We start from the raw sequence: 22,781 nt of genomic DNA, 5'->3' as shown, positions 1-22,781 counted from the left end.
AAAGCAGCGCTGTAAGTGCTGAGAGTAAAGAGCATGGAGGGCCCCAGTGTGGAGGAGCTTCTGGAAATGTGAAAGTCATTAGTAACTGTGAGAGGCTTTCCTGTCAGTTGAGTTCCCACTCAGCTCCTGGTCCCAGAGCCCAGAGTCAGAAATCTGATTATCACACATGAGCCAGGAACAGTCTGTCTCCACAGTCTCCCACTTCCCTCGCCCAGCCCCCGCCTGCTCCTACTCCCCTCTTTTTTCTCTCTCTTTTTTTTTATTTTAACCTCAATCCATGGATCTGTTCCTTCTGCTCTGTCTTCTCTCTCCCAGAGGAGGAGATCAACAACATGAAGAGTGAGCTGGAGAAGTATGGAATCCAGATGCCCGCCTTCAGCAAGATTGGCGGGATCCTGGCCAATGAGCTCTCAGTGGATGAAGCTGCATGTAAGAGAGGCACTCAGATGTCATGGGGAGGGGGTGGGATCTGATCTTATTTAACAGTTACACACTCATTTTATTCAACTGAAAGTCTACAGACCTGTTTATTCTTATACGTGACACAGTTGCAGCTAAAATGTTATATATTTTTTGTCTTTGTTCAACACAGTTTCATAGACAAAACAGATTTGCCACAAATTTCCAGGATAATGGTTTCACTTCCCTTTTTTTCTACAGACCCTGAAGTTGCATTTTATTATTCACAAAAAACACTGGCAATAGACCTTTTAGAGGTCTAATTGCTAACTAACTGAATGTGTTTTGGCGCTGGCATTTGCTACAAATTCCAGATGATATTTAATCTCAGTTCAGACGATGAAATATTTATATGCACATGTGATATTTAAGGGAAAACATGGACAAAAAAAAGTCAAGCTCATAACCCCCCATAAAACCCAAATTGGATAAATGAAATTATTTGAATGAACTGAGTTTTCAAAGTGCTGGTAATTGTGTTATTGATACCTTTGGACAGAGTCAGGCTAGCTGCCCTTGCTTTAGCTTGATTCTTAACATCCAGATATGACAGTGATATTGATCTTCTCATCAAACTATCCAGAAGAAAACAAATACACATATTTCTCAAAATGTTAAACTATTCAAAAGTTGCATCAGTTAGACAAGATGAAATATTAGTATCAACATTGTAAAACCAAAATTCATATGAAACCTGCTCCTCACCAGTCCTCTCCTCCATCTTTAGTACATGCTGCTGTGATCGCCATCAACGATGCCATCGACCACGGCATACCAGAGGGCACACTGGCTGCCATGCAGAACCCCAACGCCATGCTGGTCAACCTGGATCCAAATTCTGCCCGCCAGTACCACGACACTCTGTACCAGGCCAAGGGAGAGAAGGTGGCCAACTCACGCAAGCGGGTATGTGAGCGGTGACGTCCTGCACCAAGGAACCAGCGGGGGATACTGTGCAGTGAATGCTGTTTACAGGTTTCAGGAAGCGTTCAGGGGAGGCACTGTCCAGTTTTTGAATAGTAAATAATGGAACATGCAGCCTAAAGCAGAAACTTTTGGTGTCGGACAGGGTAATTTGCAGCCACAGTAACAAATGATAGATGGAAGATGAACTTGCTGGAGAGAGACTCAATAAAATCACTCAGTCCTCTTTTGACAGGTCTGCCAGCAATTTCTTGCAGTTAGAAATAAATGTAGGACGTGTGATGTATTAGGATTTAAAACATATGAACTCTGTTTGGCCAATAGGCAAAGCAAATAAATGACCAAAATTAGCCCAAAAATCATAACAGAAGAACAAAAGTACCCTGTGGAGAGAGAGATATTTTTCTCTGGTGGACGGATATGATGTTTAGCAGTGCTGATGTGTAATACTGTTTGTTTTTGCGTGATGTTGGCCTCATCTGTGTTGCTCTGCTCCAACAGCAAATGGAGAATACCGAAGCAGAGAGAGATGTCTACGATGAACTCCTCACCCAGGCAGAAATCCAGGGTAACGTCAACAAGGTCAATGGTAAGTCAGCAACACAGACACACACATTTATTTGCTGATTTAGTGATTTGTCTCGGTTTCCATGGCACGATAGTAAAATGTCAACCATTCTCCCACAGTGAGCAATGCCCTGAATTCAGCTGAAGAGGCTTTGCTGAGTGGCGGCGAGGATAAGTTATATGAGGCCCTCAAAGCCATGGGCATTCAGAACCTGCAGGCCCAGAACAAAGGCTGGTACCTCAAACAGCTTCAGGGTGACCGAGAGAATAAAGAGCAGGTAGGGGTCATTGTGCAGTGAAATGTCAATGAAATGGTGAAATGTCTGCTCCTCTTTTTCTTCATTGTAATCTTATCTTCCTTATTAGGTGTCCCCAGGAGAGGCTCTGACTAAGGATGAGTTGCAGAGCGGCGTGGACGTGGCCAATGAGATTGCAGCAGGCTACTTAAAGAGTATGCATATATACATCCAAAATACATTTGTCTCATGATTTCTTAAGACCATGGCCTTCTTCTCCCTATCTGCACCTCTATGTGGTCTCATAATTCAACCATTTTCTGTGTGTGTGTGTAGTGTTGAAGGCAGTGGAGCGCATCAACGCTGCCATTAGAGAGGGAGTACCTGAGAAGACGGTGGAAGAGCTGATGAACCCTGACGCTCAGCTGCCTGAGGTTTACCCCAGCGCTGCAGACCTCTACCAGAGAGAACTATCCAGCCTGCAGCAGCAAAGTGCAGAGGTATTCATGACGAAAGACACATCCACATTAAAATATGCATACATACATACTAGTAGAACCCACACCTGCACCATAGCATCATTTGAGGTATTAAAAGTGTGTTCATGTGGCTTTTTAGGCTGACTTACTGGATTGGTTGACCTGACAAATGTGAGGATTTGATTTTATTTAAATTGAGTATGGGTTTTTGCAATGTTGATTGTGTAAAACATTGTGAGATTGTGATGGGCATTTTTTTACTGTTTTATGAAGCAAATGAATAATTGTTACAGCTCTATAATCACATTACAGGAACAGTCCCCTCCCTACATTATGTCCTGTCCCAACATCTTGATATAACTGTGGAGTTACAAAGCAAGGCAACACACTGTTCCCCTCTGACTTTGAATGTTTACCTCTGGTGGTCTGCATTGGCAGTTTGACATATGAGGTAATTGTGGTCTCTGTCCTGCAGGGCACTCTGTCCCACCCCGAGCTGCTTGTTGCCGTGGAGATGCTGTCAGCAGTCGTGCTGATGAACGAGGCGATGGACGTTGGCGACCGAGCCGCCCTCTGGAAACAACTGTCCAGCTCTGTCACTGGACTCAGTAACGTGGAGGATGAATATGCACAGAGGTGAGCACACACACGCAAACACACACATGGCCTCAGTGATGTCGGAGGAGTTATGCGCGTTCTCTGAATGGATTGAGGCAGACTATTGATGTGATACCTGTGTATTCCACAGGTACATGGACGAGCTGATGCGCCTTAAGGCAGCGGCCAGGGAGCAGGGCTGTGACTATCTGACCTGGAATGACATTCAGGCCTGTATTGACCAGGTCAACCTGGCTGTGCAGGAGGAGCATGAACGTAAGAGACGGGCACACCTGCATTCATTTACTCAACCTAGAACAATCAACTGACTCTAAAACCACATAGGCAACGTTTCGATCCCAATTAGATCTTCATGAAGTTAAAGCAGCTATAATCAGTACAATAGCTAGCTAAATTTCAGAACTGTATGACAGTGTGGACAGGGTTACTCATTGATTAGTTGTCAGTACCTCAAGTTCACTGTTTTGGTTCTCTCTTACTGCTCACTGAGACTAGCTGGTGAACATATTGGAGCATTTAGCAGCTAAGAGCCAGATATTTCCCTCAGGAGTTGGTAGAGACCAAAATCAGAGCTGAAAGAGAAGGAGTGCTGGATCTGCATTCATGAGGGGGGCACGGACACAACTCCACATGTATGATAATGTTGCTCTGTAACTGCTGGATGTGTAAATTATCAACTATTTGCTAACAGGTTTCCCATATCAACTTGATGATATGTCAATGCTAATTTCTCAACTGAAGCTTTCAGGTCAAACGTTTGCATGCTTCCAATGGTTTTATAGTAAACATATCGAGACAGTTGAAATGTTAAATAGTATACAATGAATTCTTTATCAGTAGTAGGTGCAACATACATAATAAATATATTTAAGAGTACATTTAAGAGTAGCGTTTGCTCTGCATTATCTAAGGTAAATTTCATCTTTAACTGTCAGGTGATGCCACACCTTAACTGACATTCTAATCGCCCTTCCCTTTTCTATCTTCCTGCTCATCCTCCCATATTAAAGTGTGATCATAAATCCTGAGTTTAACTGGTCTGTGTATACCTCTGTTTACATATGCAGGTATCGCTGCCATTGGACTGATCAATGAGGCCCTGGATGAAGGGGATCCCATGAAGACGCTGGCCATGCTCCAGAACCCCTCGGCCAAGCTCACAGATGTGGATCCATCTGTGGCACAGCACTACCATGATAAACTGCTGGAGGCCCGCAGAGAGAAGGCCCATGTAAGACACAGTCACAACACACACAGGCTTCTGGGAAAAGTATTCTACTTTCAAAGAGCTTCGTAGAAAAGTGAATGTAGGATATAGATGTAATGGTTATGACTTATGGACAGGTGTGAGGCTTGGATGAGAATTTAGTCTGCTCCAGTTACTGTGTTGGTGTCCTGGTCTCTTCTTTTGTGATTTGCTTTTTCACGTATATCTAGTATTCAGGCGAGCATTATGCAAACACCTCATGCAAACAGTGCCTGGATACAGTTACCTACAGACTTCTGACAGAGGCTTTTCATTGCAGCGCATAAAGTTGAAAGTTGTCACGGTCACAAACAATATTACTGTTACTGATACATATAAGCATTGTAATGATTGAAGGTACTCAAGTTGCAGTTATTTGAAGTGTTGTCTGCTTAAACGAATCCCGAGGGGCCAAACGTGCAGCTCTCTGAGGTACAGTTTTTGGTATAGTACAGTAGCAAGCCTCTGGACACAAGCTTAGATTTCTGCTTGTGCTTTAGGGCAGTTTTTGAAATTTAAATCACAATCAGTACGTATTACGAATTAGTAATTCTAATCCTTAAATTAATAATTTTTGCCCCCAAATGGTATTATTGGCACCTTTTTTAAAATTCCAGTCCAAGTTTTTGCTTTATTTTGATTATATATTGATATTGAAAAAAAAATCCTTAATGGCATGATGCTGATATGACAAGGCTTGTCAGCGCTGATCTAAGCACGAAATTAATCACATGCTATATCAGAAGGGGAACTGATCAGTTTTCTGTCAAAAACAGCACAGAAAAAAACTCAAACCTTTGTACTTTTTGAGAAGCAACCAGTCATTCATTCAGTTCTGGCCATGGGATTTTATTACATCACATTTAAGCCCCAAAAGTTCAAAAACAAAATGCAAAATTTCATGTGTTTAGCTTGTGTAATGCACAAATGTTAAATAGCTGTATTATTGTGAATGCGTGGTCATGGCTCAGGGGGATCTCAGACCCATCGTGGTTGCAGATGGCTTCATATGACTCAGGCCTCTGAGCTCCGTCTGACTCCACCAGTCTGCTGATGTCATGGTGTGATCATCTTTTCTCCCACTCGCTTCCTGTCTTGTATGTCTGTCTTTATGGTTCATGTATGTTTGTCTGTGCCTCCTTTCCTTCCCTCTCTTAAGCTTTCTGAGGCCTGACCCATCTTTCCTCTTATCATAAGCAGCCCTCGGTTACACACATGCATCCCTTGAATCCATAAAAGGGCCATGTTGGCACAGAGGCAGTGTTTCTGGAAAGCGGGTCATCAGCATCGTGCTCTCTCTGACTCATTTGCCTGTGTTATCATTACTTGAGTGAAGCAAGCTGATGAACATGGTTCTTGAATGTGTGTGTCTGTGCAGCGTATTTGCATATTTGATGTCACAGACGTGACACCATATTTGGGTTGTTTTGCAGAGGACGTGGATGTCACTAAACATACCCTGGAAATTCTTATTACTCTAAACTACAGAGTTTGATGTTCCCTCATGATTTCTTTAGGACAAAGTCTGCAAATAGAACAGTTCTCAGTGCATCCATTTTAGTACAGAGTCTGTTTTTATCCTGTGTAAATACAGATAAAGGAAGTCTCTTACCAACATGAGACTTTTAAATACTTGGCCACTACCCACTCTGTTAAATGTCAACATCATCAGTTACATCTAAACCCCAGAATACGTCAGGCAGGAATTTGTCACACTTTCAAAACAGGGGGAAAATGGATAGGAAAAAAAGCAAACTATTTTCCTGCCGATTTCACAGGCATAGGAAATAACAAGCTGGGCCTCAGTCATTTGCTTCCATAAAAGGACAGAAAGCTGACCATTATATTAAATGAGCTAGACCCATGGGCACAGGCACCAGCCACTGGTCGTTGGCTGCTGGATCTGTGGCTTTAGGTGATGAGCTAAAGACAGAGGAAGTGATTAGAGCAGTGCTAGCTTCCTGTCGGAAGGGTCAATGGCAGAGGTATTCCCCAGCTGAGACAGACAGATCAGACAGCCGCCGGTGGCTCAGACGAGGTGAGAATGACTGAGGAGAATAATCCACATAGTTAAGATGCTGTCAGGCTGTATGAGGGCTGTTCTCAGGTGATCTGAGGTCAATGACAAAGCTTCTGTTTTTGCCTGTGGTTCAATTTGTGACTGGCTCTTTGGGTGCCGCTTCATTAACTCTGCAGTATTAGAAGAGTTAGTCAGAAAGACAGTCAGGCAGAAGTTGGCTTTGACTGTGGGCTGAGGGCTGTGCCTAGATAAACAGCAGGAAGTCCTGCCCAGACTCTACTGACTAACAAGCTGAATATAGCCTACTATGCCTCTTCAGATGGTTATCACTTGACTTTGTAGCTGCAACAATCACAGCTGGGACTGTCTAAGTTTCAGTCTAGCTCTGTGCTTTGTTCTGTATGCGTATTTTCAAGTTTCCCACTTTCATGAGCCTAAAAAGACACATGAATGAATACATGTTTCATCATTTCTAAGGAAGTTAAAAAAAAAAAAGAGTTGTGCAAAAGGCAAGTTTAGAAAAATGAATTCTAAACTACCCAATCCCCTCAGCTTTCACTTCCTCTATTTCCATGATGTGCTTGTAACCTGTGATGAACTGCACCAAGTTACACCCAAGTCCTCCTCCAGTCCCCAGCTCTCTCTGGCACCACACCCTGTCTAGCGCCACCCGCCAGCTGCAGTGACTCATTACCCACGAATACCAATTAAAGCGCCAAGTGCAAACATACAAACACTAATCATTGCTCGCCCAGGTACGGCTTTGTTTACTATAAAGACAGGGCCCCTCTGAGTCCTGGTGCATGCTGCTGCAGATGTTAGCAGCCAGCCCCCTCCCTCTCCTCCCCTTGCATAAGAAATCTTCAAGATCAGGTATCAGTCTTACCCGCCCGCCTCTTTCTCACAGACACACACCTCCTCTCATCTACTCTGAAGCATGACAAGAGGGGGCGGGATGCACAGAGGGGGAGGGCTGAAACCATACGAGTTGCCTGTTTTACCGGGCTCTAGAAAGCAGCTGCAGCAAGTAGCAGCCAGCTGCCTCACACTTAATGCAGAGGCAGAGTGCGCCATCTGGATGCAGTTATGCAACACAACAGTCATGATAGTAGAGTGTTGAATTCTTTATTGAGGTATTTGTTTGGTCTGTATGTTGAACAAATGAAATAAAGTAACATGAAGGGGAAAATCCATTCTGATACACTTCAGCACTACAGTACATTTTCTATTTTTAGATCTGTGTATTTTAGTGTATTTTTCTGTTCCTATGAAATGGCCCAACCAGCAGCTATGAAACAGTTCATTGCCTAAGACAACAAGCTTCTCACTCACAGTTGAGAGATTAGAGATAGCAGAAAAATAAACTACAATACAATACAACTATAAAAGATGTTGTAATTTGAATAACAGGTGTGGACATGTTCAACCCACAGGAATGAATATGTACTGAATAAATAGTGCCGAGGACTTAATCGTTCCACTCCTCCAGTCTAATGTGTTGTAGTTTCTTTCTTTTTTTTATCTTTACCCAAAACAAACAAGAACAAACAAACAAATATTCTCAGGGAGAATTTGTGAAACTCCCTGCTATTGATTAAAAAAAAATTGTATTTGAAGAATCAACATGAGATAAGAGAGATGTATATTTGTTCTTTAACTGACCTTATTTACAAGCACAAAAATAGTGGTAATACTATTACTATATATAATACTATTTAATACTATTGGTCGTGTTGAATATCTGGCCATTTTTATTTTAGCCAGCCACAGCGATATACATATATAAATATACAGTACTCTCAGTTGCAGTTTATTAGTGACCTCTTTGTAAAAAAGTAAAACAACAACAACAACAAAAATGAAATACTATAGATATACTAATACTAAATATAAGAAGTTGTACTGTTGTGTTATTAAGTTCTGTTGTACTTTCTGTGTTTGTTACTCAACATGTTTGTTGTTGTCCCACCAGGAGACCCAGGACCCCTCTGCTGTGCTGTGGCTGGATGAGATTCAGGATGCTATTCTGAGGGCTAACCAGGACACACAGGAAGCCATACAGTGTAAGAATACACACCCACTTTTGTATCTCTTTCTTTTTTTGGCATATGTCAGGAGAATGTAAAGAGGACTGACGGCTGATACTTGTGTTTGTGTCTGCAGTCGCTCAGTCCATCCAGGCCATCAATGAGGCGGTGGACACTGGCGATGCAGCTCAGACCCTGGCTGCTCTGCGTAACCCTGGAGCAGGGTCTGTATGGTGTCACCTCAGAGTGTGCCCAGACCTACCAGGACGACCTCACCAAAATTAAAGATGAGAAGAATAAAGAAGGTGAGACGGTGGATAAGGGAAAGGGCAGCTTAGTAGTTGACATCATCTGAAGAGTCAGTTTTGATAAAACTTGGGGGAATGGTGCAACTTTTGAGTGTTTTCCAGTGTTTTTAGAGTGACACTGATTGCCTGAATTAGGAGATTGGAATTTGCTGTCTGGATTTCATATTTTAAGTTGTAGTTGCTCCCTAGACTGTGAGTCTGCTTATAAAATGCACTGACCTACTTTTTCATATATAACTACCAGAAAAAAAAAAACTGAAAATCTCCCAATATTTAAATTATGATTATAATTAAAAATCATTTTACAACCTATGGAGGGATGATGCTTCTTGGTAATTAGTGGCCAAGTTGTGCTTTCACCTTGTTCACTTGCATCCTGTCAAATGTGGTATGTCCAGGTGATAATGGCAGTGACTGGGTGAAACACTGGGTGAAGGGAGGACACAATTATTACTACAACCTTAAGACCAAAGAGGGCACCTGGGTGGAGCCAGAGGGCTTCCTGCAGAATAACATCCAGCTCAACAAGGAAGATATCCAGGTGGGCTACTCTTCCAGCTGAGCACTGCAGGGTTGTAAGTTTTTAACGCCGCATTAAACTGGTTGTTTTATTCCCTCCATCAGTCTGTGGTTTCTGGGGTAACCACAGCCTACAATCGGGAGCAGCTGTGGCTGGCCAATGAGACTCTAATTACCAAACTGCAAGCTCGTTGTCGTGGTTACCTGGTGAGGAATGGCCTAAAGGAGCGGATGAACTTCCTGAAGTCCCAAGACCCAGCTGTTACATGCATACAGGTAAGATACACCTGTATACAGTCACCATGTAGAGGTTATACATGGAAACATCTGAAGACAAGGACTTATTACACTGTTGTAGCTCACTGATTTGCAATTTGTATTTTTTTTCTAAGGCCCACTGGAAAGGCTACAAGCAGAGGAAGAAGTTCAAAGACCGCAAGCAGTATTTGAAAGACCACACAGAAGAGGCTGTCAAGGTAAAATAATTTTGCAATCTGTATGTTATTGGAATTCTAAATACAGTTAACATTAAACGATTTGTTTTTGTCTTTCTCAGATCCAGTCCATGGTTCGGATGCATCAAGCTCGTAAGAAGTATAAGGATCGTCTAAAGTACTTCCAAGATCATGTGAGTCTTGGTAGCCTAAAACCTTGTTATGATAAAGCATCGTAAATTTACTGTCACAAAAAATTGTGTTTAAAGTAAACAAATTGCTTTTCACTTAATGAAAGCTTTAAATCATGTTGCCTTGACATAAATTTCCCCTGACACATCCGCTGACATTTACTCTGGATCCTCTGGGGCTCGGAGAGGCAGATGGCTCATTTAACACTCTGACATGTGTGAAGTCATTTCCACTCTGACTCACTGTGGATTCCTGTGCTACTGTCTATAACAAGGACTATTGATCAGCCAAGTGATTACTGTTTTATATTGCAGATCAATGATGTGGTAAAGATTCAGGCCTTCATTAGAGCCAACAAGGCCAGGGATGACTACAAGACACTGAGTAAGTACAACCTGGACTGTGATCAAACAAATTTAGTCTTTTTTTTGTTGTTGTCTGAATCTAACTGTTGCTTGACTTTCCTGTCTCTCCGATCTTTCCACACGCAGTCAGTGCTGAGGATCCTCCGATGGCGGTGGTGAGGAAGTTCGTCCACCTGCTGGACCACAGTGACCAGGACTTTCAGGAGGAGCTGGAGCTGATGCGGCTCCGTGAGGAGGTGGTCACCAACATCCGCTCCAACCAGCAGCTGGAGAATGACTTGAACCTGATGGACATCAAAATCGGCCTGCTGGTGAAGAACAAGATCACACTGCAGGAGGTGGTGTCCCACAGCAAGAAGCTGACCAAGAAGAACAAGGGCCAGCTGTCCGACATGATGATGATGAACAAGCAGAGGGGAGGCCTGAAGGCTCTCAGCAAGGAGAAGAGGGTCAAACTGGAAGCCTACCAGTATCTATTTTACCTGTTACAGGTAACGATAAAGCACATTGCTTTTCCCTGTGTCTGTTTTAATCAGGATCTCTCTTTTGGGGAAAACAAGTTATATTTTACTGCAGATCATGTTGTTAGAAAGCACAATGCTTAGAATGATAAAGTTTAAGATGCTCACGGCTACAGCTGTCTTGACAGTCACCACCTCTCTAATAATATTTAACCAAATTTTTGCTTCCTTTCAGACCAACCCCACATATCTGGCCAAGCTGATCTTCCAAATGCCACAGAATAAATCCACAAAGTTTATGGACTCTGTAATCTTCACCCTGTATAATTATGCCTCCAACCAGAGAGAGGAGTACCTGCTCCTCAAGCTCTTCAAAACTGCCTTGCAGGAGGAGATCAAGTGAGAATCAGTGAAACATATTCAACAATAATATGTCTTTATGACCAGTTTTTAATCAGATGAGGCCTAAACATTACCATTTGACAACTATCTGCAGGTCCAAAGTGGACCAGATGAAGGAGATCGTCACCGGAAACCCTACGGTCATCAAGATGGTGGTGAGTTTCCACCGAGGTGCGCGGGGACAGAATGCTCTGCGGCAGATCCTGGCACCTGTTGTCAAAGAGATCATGGATGACAAAACGCTAAACATCAAAACCGACCCAGTAGACATCTACAAGGGCTGGGTCAACCAGATGGAAACACAGACCGGAGAGGCCAGGTGAGGTTGCCCTCTTGTGCTTGTGTGACTACAGTACTGTTAGAGTTAAGCAAAAACAGTAAGTCAAGAGAGGGGTAACCTCTTTTAGGACAATTAAATCTTTCTTACCAAATATAAATAAGACATATTTGTATGTCACAAATCATTATAAAAGAAAATGAGAGGTACTTATTATTATTATTATTATTATTTTTATTATTATGCTTAGACAGAGTAAAAGAACCAGTAAAACCAGATCCCATCAAACCCCTCATGTTCAATGTATCAAGATTATTCATATCAAGTCCTTTTACTACAGCGCTACTCTAGTTTTATGATCACATAGTGCATTGTAGAGGCCAGTGCATTTGTAAGAAGTCCTCTGAATTTTCCAAAATATTTTGCTTATTAGCAGAAGGTTTTTGTGCCTACAGATACAGCACTGTTCACCAGTGAAGCAAAAAGGCTTCAGAGGTTATGATCATCATTAATAGTTCCTCCTTTTCTCTGTCTTTTTCCACTCTCTCTCCTCTTTCTTCCTCTGTCATGTTGTCAACAGTAAGCTGCCTTATGACGTGACTCCAGAGCAGGCCATGGCCCACGAGGAGGTGAGGACGAGACTGGAAGCCTCCATCAAGAACATGAAGACAATCACTGACAAATTCCTGTCTGCTATCGTTGTCTCGGTGGATAAGATTCCGTAAGTTGCTCGCTAACAAAATCACTCATTTTAACAGACTCTGAGTCAGCTGGTTCAAACCAACAATTATTGTTGTTTTCCCCTGCCCAAGCTCATATGTCTCACGCTGTCTGTGGGTTTTGTCTGTCAGATACGGGATGCGGTTCATCTCCAAGGTGCTCAAGGACACCCTCCATGAGAAGTTCCCAGATGCTACGGAGGATGAGCTGCTCAAGGTTTGCTTTTCTAATTTGTAGGCTTAATATTAGTCACTAACTTTGATTGCCACATCCTTCTCCACAGAGATAGACAGCTTACATTCACACTATGATAGAAAATAATGTTGAAAACTGGGTAAACCTTTGACCAAGCATCGCTTCTTTTCTCTTGCACCCCCATTGATCTGTTCTGTTGCCTTTCTTCTCACCTTCTGCTTCCCTGTGTTTTATACATTTCTTTTCCTCTTTTTCATTTTTCTGCTGTTGCTCTGTTCTTTCCACCTTTGCCAACCAGCTCCAGCCTCTCTTTCCGGGTTAGGGGTGTCCTCCTCCTCCTCCTCTCTGTCTGCTGATGATGGTGAGCCACGCCTCACTCTCCTGGCTCTCCTCCTCTTGCTGCACAAGCTACGTCTTTCATCTTCAGTAACTTGCCCTCATTTTGCAGTAGCATCTTTTAAATCTTCAATCTTAACTCACTTCACTCCTAATCAATCTTCATGGTCCTGAAATGCAAAGATGCCAACACAGATGTAATTTTTAGCTCTTTTTTTGTATAACAACAAACCCAAGTTAAAACATTTTTCCTAATTAATATTGCATAATATTTTTTCCATCCCATACAAAGAGCTCATAAAGCATGAAAAATCTTTTTAACTGACTGAGTCATTTGATTTTGACTTCTCAGATTGTGGGGAACCTCTTGTATTACCGTTACATGAACCCGGCCATTGTGGCGCCTGATGCCTTTGACATCATTGAGGTGTCAGCGGGTGGCCAGCTGACCACCGAACAGCGACGAAACCTGGGCTCTGTCGCCAAGATGCTGCAGCACGCTGCCTCCAACAAGATGTTTCTGGGGGACAACGCCCACCTCAATCCCATCAATGAATATCTCAGCGCATCATATCAGAAATTCAGGTCTGGGGATGTTTATTGTTAAAGAAATATAAAGCAGATGTAACTGGAAGTTTGGTGCAGGGGCAGTGGAAACTTTTCAAAAGGCATTCAGTTACTTGAGGATGATGTTAATAATTTTCCAGTTTCGCTTCAGTTTCTCTTCCGTTTCCTCTTTTGTTGTCTTTGTTGCCTAAAGGTCTATTTTTCTTGGCTCATCTGACTTTTTATTCTCCCATCTTCCATCACAGGCGTTTCTTCCTGGCAGCGTGTGACGTTCCCTCACTTGAAGATAAGTTCAATGTGGATCAGTATTCCGACTTAGTCAACGTCACCAAACCTGTCATCTACATCTCAATCGGAGAGATCATCAACACTCATACAGTGAGTTTGAATTCTGCCTCACTCACGTTTGCACATACCCAGATATGTCAGTACTTATATTAATATTTTAATGTTTTTTTTTCCTTTTTGTGATGGTGAGATGTTTTGTCTTATATGATGATATGCTGACTTGCTTTTTCTGTCCTGATAGCTGCTGCTGGACCATCAGGACGCCATCGCTCCAGAGCACAATGACCCCATCCATGAGCTGCTGGAGGACCTGGGAGAGGTTCCCACTGTAGAGTCCCTCATCGGTGAGTGGAGTGACGCCAGAAAGGTTCTCTTAGTCACTGTGGTTGCAGTCAAACAAATAGTGTCAATAACATGAGCCATGCAAGAATTAAAGGGTGTGGGAATATGACTTCTTGTGGTACCTCTTTGTTTTCATAATCCTATTCCTGGGTGGAATATTTTGATCACACGAGACTATAAAATACTCAGATAGGTAGATAGTTAGTTAATGGTCAAATCTATAAAGATAAATTCCCAATATATTATGATCTGATCCTTTCCTCTGTGCAACACTTAGGTGAAAATCCTCTTCCTCCTGATGACCCAAACAAAGAGCTGATGGGGAAGACTGAGGTTTCACTCACACTCACTAACAAATTTGATGTCCCTGGTGAGGCCAATGCTGAGATGGATGCCAAGACTCTCCTGCTCAAGTAAGTCCAGTCATTCAGAGCTAAGAAAGCAGGCTCATATGGTTCTTGTCAGATTTCTTTTGCTTTGGTTTCTTATATCTCTGCGTTTTTGTCTCTTTCCAGCACCAAGAGGCTCATTGTGGATGTAATCCGGTTTCAGCCTGGGGAGACTCTAACTGAGATCCTGGACTCAACAGCCAGTCCAGAACAGGTCAGAAATGGGATACAGTACACTGCTGATTAAAAACAACTAGACAGTGAACATCAATAGCTTGAATCAATGTTTACTGTAAACAAACCAGAATCTCAAAGAATACAGTCAGTTTCTAGTTATGTCCACATCATGCACATTTCATCTGAGTGGAAAACTACTGGATTGACTAATGAAACAAAACAGGAACTTCCTTTTCAAACAGACCTAAAAGCCAAGGCTGACTTTATTTTGTAGATAGTGAAGTGCTCGTGGAATTGACCCACCTCTTTGGCAACATCCTCTTTCCAACACAAGAAACAAGCTTAATGGGAAATGGGAAATTTTAAAACAACATTAGAACTAATGATACCAGACAATATTACTGCTGTCATTAGTCACCATTCACTTACAGTTAATACACCAAAGTATCATAATAGATCATGCATATATGTATTGGTGATGTTACAATTAATTTTAGTTACATTTGAAAGGATATCAGAAATTTCCTTCCAACTGTGACACTAACACTGGGGAAATTAAACCTCATAATGACACCAAATGACTTTAAAATACAGGAAATAATGCTTAAGCTTTTCCCAACAAAAATGTAACATTTCATCTCATTAGATTACAGCTCTTTCTATAGAGGTGCTGTAACACTTATCAGTCTTTTTTCTCTGGATGACAGGAAGCAGAGTACCAGCGTGCCATGCAGAGGAGGGCCATCCGAGACGCCAAGACTCCAGAGAAGATGAAGCAGGTCAAACCAGTGGTGGATGACAGCCTGACGCTGCAGGGGAAGAAGGACAAGATCAAGAGCAACCTGCAGAGGCTGGCAGAGCTGGGGAAGGTCCACCCTGAGAACCGCTATCAGGACCTCATCAACGACATAGCCAAGGTAAAAATCGCACAAATTATCTGCGGACAAGCAGATAAAACAACAGTATTTTGTAGTGTTTTGTTTAAATGTGATGTGGTTTTTTTGTGCTTATTACAGGACATCAGAAATCAGAGACGGTATCGCCAGCGCAGGAAAGCCGAGCTGGTGAAACTTCAACAGACTAACGCTGCCCTGAATTCAAAGACCAATTTTTACAACGTGCAGATTGATTCATACAATCAGTATATCAAGACGTGCATGGACAACCTGGCCAGCAAGGGGAAGTGAGTGGCCTTTAATCTTAAAACATCTCACATTTGCACTTGCAATTATCACCGTGTCTGGTACTGTTGTACTAACCCCATACCTGCAGCTCAAAACATTTAACTCCAGATCAGATTTTAGTCTTTGCTGGCAGCCTCTTTACATCCACTTGTAGAGATGAGCCATATAGAACACCAAACAGACCACATGCACTCATTATTAGACTGCAGACAGAAGTTTAACCTGTTTAAAATTAAATATATTTCAGTCTGGAGCATTAGCAGGGGTTGGGTTAAGTGCTAAGACCCCAGGTCTTGGGCTGGAGGGTTGACTAGAGCAGTGAGAGAGACAGAAAAACAGAAAACAAAGAAAAAGGAGTAAAAAAACTGCAGGCATCAACCACAGTATCATGGAATATCTCTGTGCATACAGATGTCTGACTCTTCTCTAAATGATTTCCACATACAGTATGAATGAGACCCAAACCAGATCATAAAATACCACATTCTGCGTCCTTTCATGTCTGAACGGTGCCACACATGCAAAAATCAGAACCAGGTCACTTGTAAGAGGCGGTGGCTCACAGTGTTTATCCTCAGACACCTGCTAGTTTTAATTTGGATGTTTAATCGGGAACTGTTTTACTTCAGGAAAGCACAATACAACTAAATACAGCTGCCGCCCAGCTGGATAGAGTGAATGATGGTTTGAAACAGTTAGACTACAAGGACCCTCCATGCTCGGTGCTGAGATGCAAGATGAGAGGTGGTATCATGTTGTACTGTACACTTGTCTTTCTCACTCTCCTCAGGTTGTCAAAGAAACCAGGTGACAACAAGGCCAAGAAGAGTAAACAGGTTTCTCAGAAATACACTGCCTCCCGCCTCCATGAGAAGGGCGTGCTGATAGCGATAGAGGATCTGCAGCCCAACCAGTGAGTTCTGCTTCTTTTAATACAAAACAAACTGGTCAAAACTTTGTATTTTGATGAACATCAGTAGGCCATAACACAGCATTGGTAGTACTGGTTGCTGTAATGAAATTAAACTGTGGATTGGCTGCTCACATTTCTTATTTTTTACAATATTGAATATCAAAACATGACATGTCTAACTTCATCTTAAACTTCTGTCATTGTCATTCATTCAATTTCTTTACTTCATCTCAGCCATTTTAGTTGAATTCATGACAATTTAAGAACCAGAGAGCATTCAGTGATCAGCTTCTTGTTTGCATATTCGCTCAGTTTATTAATTTTTTGTTTGTTTTCTGTTTTTATAGGTTCAAGAATGTTATTTTTGAGATTTCACCATCAGAGACTGTTGGGGTGTTTGACGTCAAGGCCAAGTTCATGGGCGTGCACTTGGAGACATTACAGTTAGAATATCAGGTATCATTTCTGTTCTTCTTTATAGTAGTTTAGACAGTCGTTGTTACAGAGGTGGGTGGTTGTGATTGTGGCTGATCTCTTCTGTTTGCTGTTTGTCTCTCAGGATCTCCTCCAGCTGCAGTATGAAGGCGTGGCGGTGATGAAGCTCTTCGACAGAGCCACCATCAACGTCAACCTGCTCATTTTTCTGCTCAACAAAAAGTTTTATGGGAAATAGAGAAAGGAAAAAAGGGCAACAGACACTGATTTAAACCACAAAACCCACTTTAAGGGTTGCTGAAAGCCCTGACCTAAACCATCCTGGCTTTCCTACACATTCCCTACTGCACTTCTCTTATGTGCCTATGCAAATTTATGTGCATTATTTTTTATTATGTGGATCACCATTTGTGCTTTATTCTGAATGGAACACTCCATCGTGTGGTTCGAGCGAGTGGAGTTTTCTTACTGTCTCTATTGTCTGTAACTGCAGCTAGGTCAGAGGTTTAAGATATGTATGTTTTGCTTTAAATATTATGAATATCTTGTGCATGGGCTTTGATTAATTATAAAAATGTATGTTTTATGTAAAGAGATCACAGTTTATGTCTTTCTTAGCTGTTAGTTTTTATGTGCTCACCTGATCGATAACGGCCTGATAACATCTCCTCTGCCAACACCGAAGCGCTAGCGTACTTTTCAGCAGGGCTGTAGTACATGAGACAGAATTTTACAAGTCCTGACCTGGTCTCGGACTCAATGATTCTGTCCCCTCAAGGAACATTTTTGTGTTTGATTTTGTGTCACTGCTTGAGACAAATTGGAAAGGCAACCTTAAAGAGTTTCAGGGGGAAAAAAATAATTTTACTTTTGAAAACAATGGATGTTGGTGTGATTCATCTCCTTCCTGTCTCTTCATTTGGATTTGACCCACCTCAACTCAACCTAAATGCACACACAAGTATTCTGATATCTATGCAAAGAGAACATGGCATCAGACATGGTATTTGAAAAGAATTACCATGCTCATATTGAGCTGTCAAAACTTGATGTTTTTTTAATATAAACAACTTTTGAATTAAAATTTATTTGCATTAATGTGACAAATTCCCAGTATGCCACTCAGACCCAGTCTGCACTGGCTGTAATAGGCTCTGTATTCTTCCTTTTCTTTCTCGACAAGTCAGGATGTTGGTTTGTCTCGGACTGGGCTGAGCTGGCCATGACTTATGATGTGCAGAACTGACCTGCAGCACATTTCTGCTTTTAGCTCTGATGCTCAGCAGCAGAAGAAACTTGGCACTCCTGCTTTAGCACACAGATGTGCTTGGCCACTTGCCTTTCTCAGACGACTTACTGGAAATTATATTTTTTATATCTCTTAAGGGCTGCTTATCTTGTATAACTGAAACACAGATTATTGTTACCTTACAAAATCAGTTTAGCAAACATAACATCATGTCTGTTAATCTGTAAAACACAAAACACAATGAGCTCTAGAAGTGTAAGCTTGACAATGAGATTTTTATCATGTCTTGTTGAAAATAATTTGACGAAGTTGCCCTTATTTATATTTTATATGTTGTCAGGTTACATTATACTGTAGCAAAACCTAAGACAGATCATGTGAGTGAGCTTGAGGATGTGCAGTATTACAGTAACTAGACTTGTTGGTCGAGGAGAAATCACTATACTGGATCAGAGTTATTATTTCAAGAGGCTTTAAATTGAGATTCGACACAGACTTCTCGAACCAGATGTTGATTTTCTGTCTCATGTGAAGTTACCTTGATCAGAGGTCAACACTGTCCTTTGAAATGGAGGAGACCAAGCTCTCTGTACATTATTTGCTCTCATTCACAGTCCATCAAGTGTATTTTACCTGTTTTAGAATAAAGCGTTACAGATGCACGTTTTGCATGTTTTTTTTTTCTTTCCCTAATCTGATAGGAAGTGGTGAATTGTAAGAGAGTACACTGAAACAAGGAATTTACTTAACTTTAGACTTTCCATTTTATACTACTTCATATTTCTACTGCACCACATTTCAGGAGGTAATATTTTACTTGTATTTAACAACTATAGTTATACAAGATTTTACATTAAAAACATCTGATTACTTTGTAAAATGATGCATCAGTATCAGTATCAGTATATAAAGCAGTTAAAATCAACTCCCACATGACCAGCTACATTAAAATAATGATTACATGTTAATGCATCAGTAATATTAATCAAATATAACACTCATAGGGGCCATACTTTTGATAGCTGCTGATAAAACAATGCAAATGTTTAATGGAGTATTTTTACATTGTGGTATTGCTACTTTTTAAATCTGGATACTTTGTCCCTCACTGTGTGCAGGTTGACAGTACATCTGATATTATATAAATATACAAAGATAGTTGCTCCAGTACAGTAACTGAACTACAGTAAATAAAAAAATGTCTAGTACTGCATGAGTGGGTTCTTATAATCTCCTATAAAATAAATCATAATATATATATATTTATATATATATATATTTATATATATATATCATATTTTTTAATAATAACTTTGTACATTTATTAAATACACTGAGCTGACTCTGTGATCTGTGATTAATGTGCTGTCTATTGAAATAACTAATTGCTGCTTCCTAGTATTAACAGTGTCATCCAGGTCATGGTTATACAAGAGTTTAGTCAAAGGCAACAAGACTTGGTTAGATGCAGCCTTTTTCTTGAATCCAGAGGTGGGATCTTGCTTCAGTGTTTCATGTATATTAGTGTCACTGAGCAGTGTGGCGACCCTGGCATGGTATGGGGTGCAATTGCATTGGAAAAGGCTGGTGATAACATGAATTCAGTTCCCTCAAAAAGGGAACTGAATCCCAAGGTCTTGAATGTTTTTTTCTGCCATAGACGATAACATTAGTTGAAACTTTTGGCTGTCAGGAGACAGTGGACATAGAGCCTTTGATTTAAAAAAAAAAAAAAAAACAGCAAATTCACTATTTAATTTTTTAATATGTTAACCCATCCATCCCTTTTCTGACACAAGGCATGGATGGATTATGAGATGATGGGCCCTGCTTTCTTTCTCTACAGTAGTGAGACCCCTGTGTGACTTTCAAACATGACTTCATACAGTGTTATCTGCCGTGGCCCTGTGCCCTGTGGGCCTGTTCAGTTGTCCATACACAGGTCCAGGTCATGTTGACTGATTAATTATATTCTTAGGAATTATTGTTAAATACAGCTCAAGGTTTGTGAACAGAACACTGTATTTTCTCGGGAATATTGTAAGTTAGGTATTGACTATTCTATTTTGGTATTAAAAAGCCTTTAATTTAATTTTGTGAACATTGCAGAAACCCTGATTAACCTTGCAGAGACAGCGCTAATAATAATCCCACAGAGAGCCATAATCATGTAGTAACTTTGTCGCCGCCTAGTGGACATTGACGGGTATTGACGGTCTTAAACGAGGTAATGTTTTTCTCGCAGTAGTATGAGGATAACGAACCAGCGGGATTGAGTTGCTGTTAGTAGCCTGTCAGCCGACGGTTAGTAAACCGAAAACATCAGTAGCAATTTCTCAGAAGAACTCGGGTTTATCAGCGACGAAGACACAATCTTTTCTGCCGGCGGTGTTTGTTTATCTTCATGGAACCGTCGGGCTGGAGTTTGTCTGAGGTCTTTCTGCTGTCCGTGGATTAACACAAGAGTCGACTCCGAAGCGCTGTGTTATCAGTTAAAGAGTGAAATTGTGGATTATGCGCCTGCATCACATGTGAATATTTGTGGCTTTTTTGGAGGTTGTTTGCTCCTCATTTTTGTGGACTGCATAAACTCGAAATTCAGTTAAGTCCGGACAAGACCGAGCGGACACTTGTTGAAGTACAATTTACCGAGAAAACCTTTGCCCAACTGCTCTGAGCTGTGCTAATGTCAATAGCGAGATTTTAGCTAACGAGGCTAACAACTTTCTCCAACACTGGGGTTAAATCTTTTAGCACAAATCGCTTTTAATGTAAGTCTGTTAGGTGTTAACTGATGCCAAGTGTCCTCAAGTTGGTAAAGTGCGTTTGTCATCATTGTTGAAGATGGCACTGACAGCAGCTTAGCTAACTGGGCTAGCTGCAGCTGTTACTCTGCTCTCCGTTCACCTCCAGCGTTATGTTAGCAATGACAGCTAACGTTCTGTCAACGTTAGATTCAAACAAGTGGTTCGCTGGAAGTGTGTCAATATGAAGTTATATGGTGACGATAACTTCTGTTAATCAACACGCATTTCGTCCAGAAAGTTATTAAAGTTAATTTTCAAGCTTAGATAATTTGCAAAGCTTTATATTCGCCGCTATCAAAGCATAAGAAGCCAACTTTTATTAACCGGAGCTTTAACGTTAGCTTAGCTACGTTAGCTACTATCTCGTCTCACAATAACAACTCTGATACTGTGGCCAGCCGATCTGTCTCTGAATTAACTTTGGCCAACGAGTAATGTGTGCAATGTTTTTAAAACTCTGATGGGTTCGCCGCAACGCTCACTGAGAGACTTTGAAAAATAGACTCCCAGCACCGTCTTCCACTTTTTTCCAACCACCAAGTAGCTGAAGTTGTAAAAACTGCGGCCCGCACAATGTCCGGCTCCCCGGGCACAGGTGGCTCAAACCCCAGAAAGTTCAGCGAAAAGATAGCGCTGCACAACCAGAAGCAAGCAGAGGAGACGCGGGCCTTTGAACAGCTGATGACAGACCTCACAGTTTCAAGGGTAAATACACGTAATTTTCAAATAATTGTCATTTATCAGTTGTATTCTTTTTTGCAGGAATGCGTTCATTGCAGTTGCTGGAGTGAACTGTCTGATGCCTGTCTGACAGACTCCATCTGCTGACTGAGATTTCTGGTTTTCAACCAGTACTTCTTGTTTCTCTTCATGCATTCATTCAGCAGTGGCAAACCCCGTCTGCTGCCCACGTAACGTCGCTAAGTTTATTTAAAAGAGAAACAACACTCAGTTAAGCTATCACAAACATATGCAAAAGCCTCTAATCGCAATAAAAAACAAAAATAAATCGGGAACAGTATGTTGCACATTTTGGTGCAACAATTTACATTATTCGCCCAAGACCTGTTTTTGAATTTCAACTAGTGATGAAACAGGAAATGCGAAAGTGGCACATTTTATATTATCGCCACCCGCCCAAAGTGCTGTTATGAACACCGAAAGGAAGCAGTGTTGCGTATTAAGATCTGGATGCCTTGTTATTTTATAGTATTTAAAAAATTCCCACGGGTTAAACACCGATGTGCACTCACCCTCCCACCACCCCCCATGCAGCCTTGGCTCTGTGGACAGACTGCACAAAGGTAGAGTGGCACCAACCCTAGAGGATACTTTATAATTCGGGTATTTCAGTCACACACGCGTGCTTGTATTTGCTGTTGTCCATTTGCAGTATATGTGTTCAGGTGACTCCCTGCAGACCTATGATATTTTGAGAGACACGTTCAAATGTTGAGGCATGATGAGTCACAACAATCACAGTACGTGTGTTTTACGTTTACATTACCAGTTAATGCTAACATTTATTTTCACAAAAGTGTATTTCAGATGTGGTTCCTCAGCAGCATTTAACGTAAAAAAAAACAAACAAACAAAAAACAATAATAACTTACAGGTAGAACTGCAGTTGTTGTTATATTGATTA

The 22,781-nt window shown here is 41.4% G+C and overlaps 2 protein-coding genes across 5 annotated transcripts in view; both read left to right on the top strand.

The window, feature by feature from the left end:
- Positions 1-18,991, top strand: part of iqgap1 (IQ motif containing GTPase activating protein 1) — a 41,385-nt gene extending 22,394 nt beyond the window's left edge. Inside the window, 32 exon segments of the mRNA XM_018692785.2 lie at positions 316-429; positions 1,187-1,365; positions 1,885-1,972; positions 2,071-2,228; positions 2,317-2,401; positions 2,523-2,686; positions 3,141-3,301; positions 3,414-3,538; positions 4,351-4,514; positions 8,522-8,612; positions 8,713-8,792; positions 8,794-8,881; positions 9,283-9,425; positions 9,509-9,679; positions 9,796-9,879; positions 9,960-10,031; positions 10,344-10,413; positions 10,521-10,885; positions 11,091-11,254; positions 11,352-11,576; positions 12,115-12,255; positions 12,386-12,470; positions 13,138-13,370; positions 13,598-13,730; positions 13,882-13,984; positions 14,260-14,395; positions 14,498-14,585; positions 15,256-15,465; positions 15,565-15,731; positions 16,523-16,645; positions 16,993-17,101; positions 17,205-18,991. Coding sequence (XP_018548301.1) covers positions 316-429; positions 1,187-1,365; positions 1,885-1,972; positions 2,071-2,228; positions 2,317-2,401; positions 2,523-2,686; positions 3,141-3,301; positions 3,414-3,538; positions 4,351-4,514; positions 8,522-8,612; positions 8,713-8,792; positions 8,794-8,881; positions 9,283-9,425; positions 9,509-9,679; positions 9,796-9,879; positions 9,960-10,031; positions 10,344-10,413; positions 10,521-10,885; positions 11,091-11,254; positions 11,352-11,576; positions 12,115-12,255; positions 12,386-12,470; positions 13,138-13,370; positions 13,598-13,730; positions 13,882-13,984; positions 14,260-14,395; positions 14,498-14,585; positions 15,256-15,465; positions 15,565-15,731; positions 16,523-16,645; positions 16,993-17,101; positions 17,205-17,318 — 4,433 coding nt within the window. The 3' untranslated portion in view covers positions 17,319-18,991.
- Positions 18,992-20,531: 1,540 nt separating this feature from the next.
- crtc3 (CREB regulated transcription coactivator 3) overlaps positions 20,532-22,781 on the top strand; it is a 36,303-nt gene continuing 34,053 nt past the window's right edge. For all 4 annotated transcript variants that reach the window (XM_051075499.1, XM_051075494.1, XM_051075493.1 and 1 more), the window contains exon 1: positions 20,532-21,841. In XM_051075499.1, the coding sequence (XP_050931456.1) occupies positions 21,710-21,841 (132 nt within the window). In that variant the 5' untranslated portion in view covers positions 20,532-21,709. The remainder of the gene's footprint in view (positions 21,842-22,781) is intronic.

The sequence above is a fragment of the Lates calcarifer genome, linkage group LG2 (genome assembly GCF_001640805.2).
Source record: "Lates calcarifer isolate ASB-BC8 linkage group LG2, TLL_Latcal_v3, whole genome shotgun sequence".
In the NCBI taxonomy this organism is placed as follows: Eukaryota; Metazoa; Chordata; class Actinopteri; family Centropomidae; genus Lates; species Lates calcarifer.
This window is presented reverse-complemented; position numbering and strand designations above follow the sequence as displayed.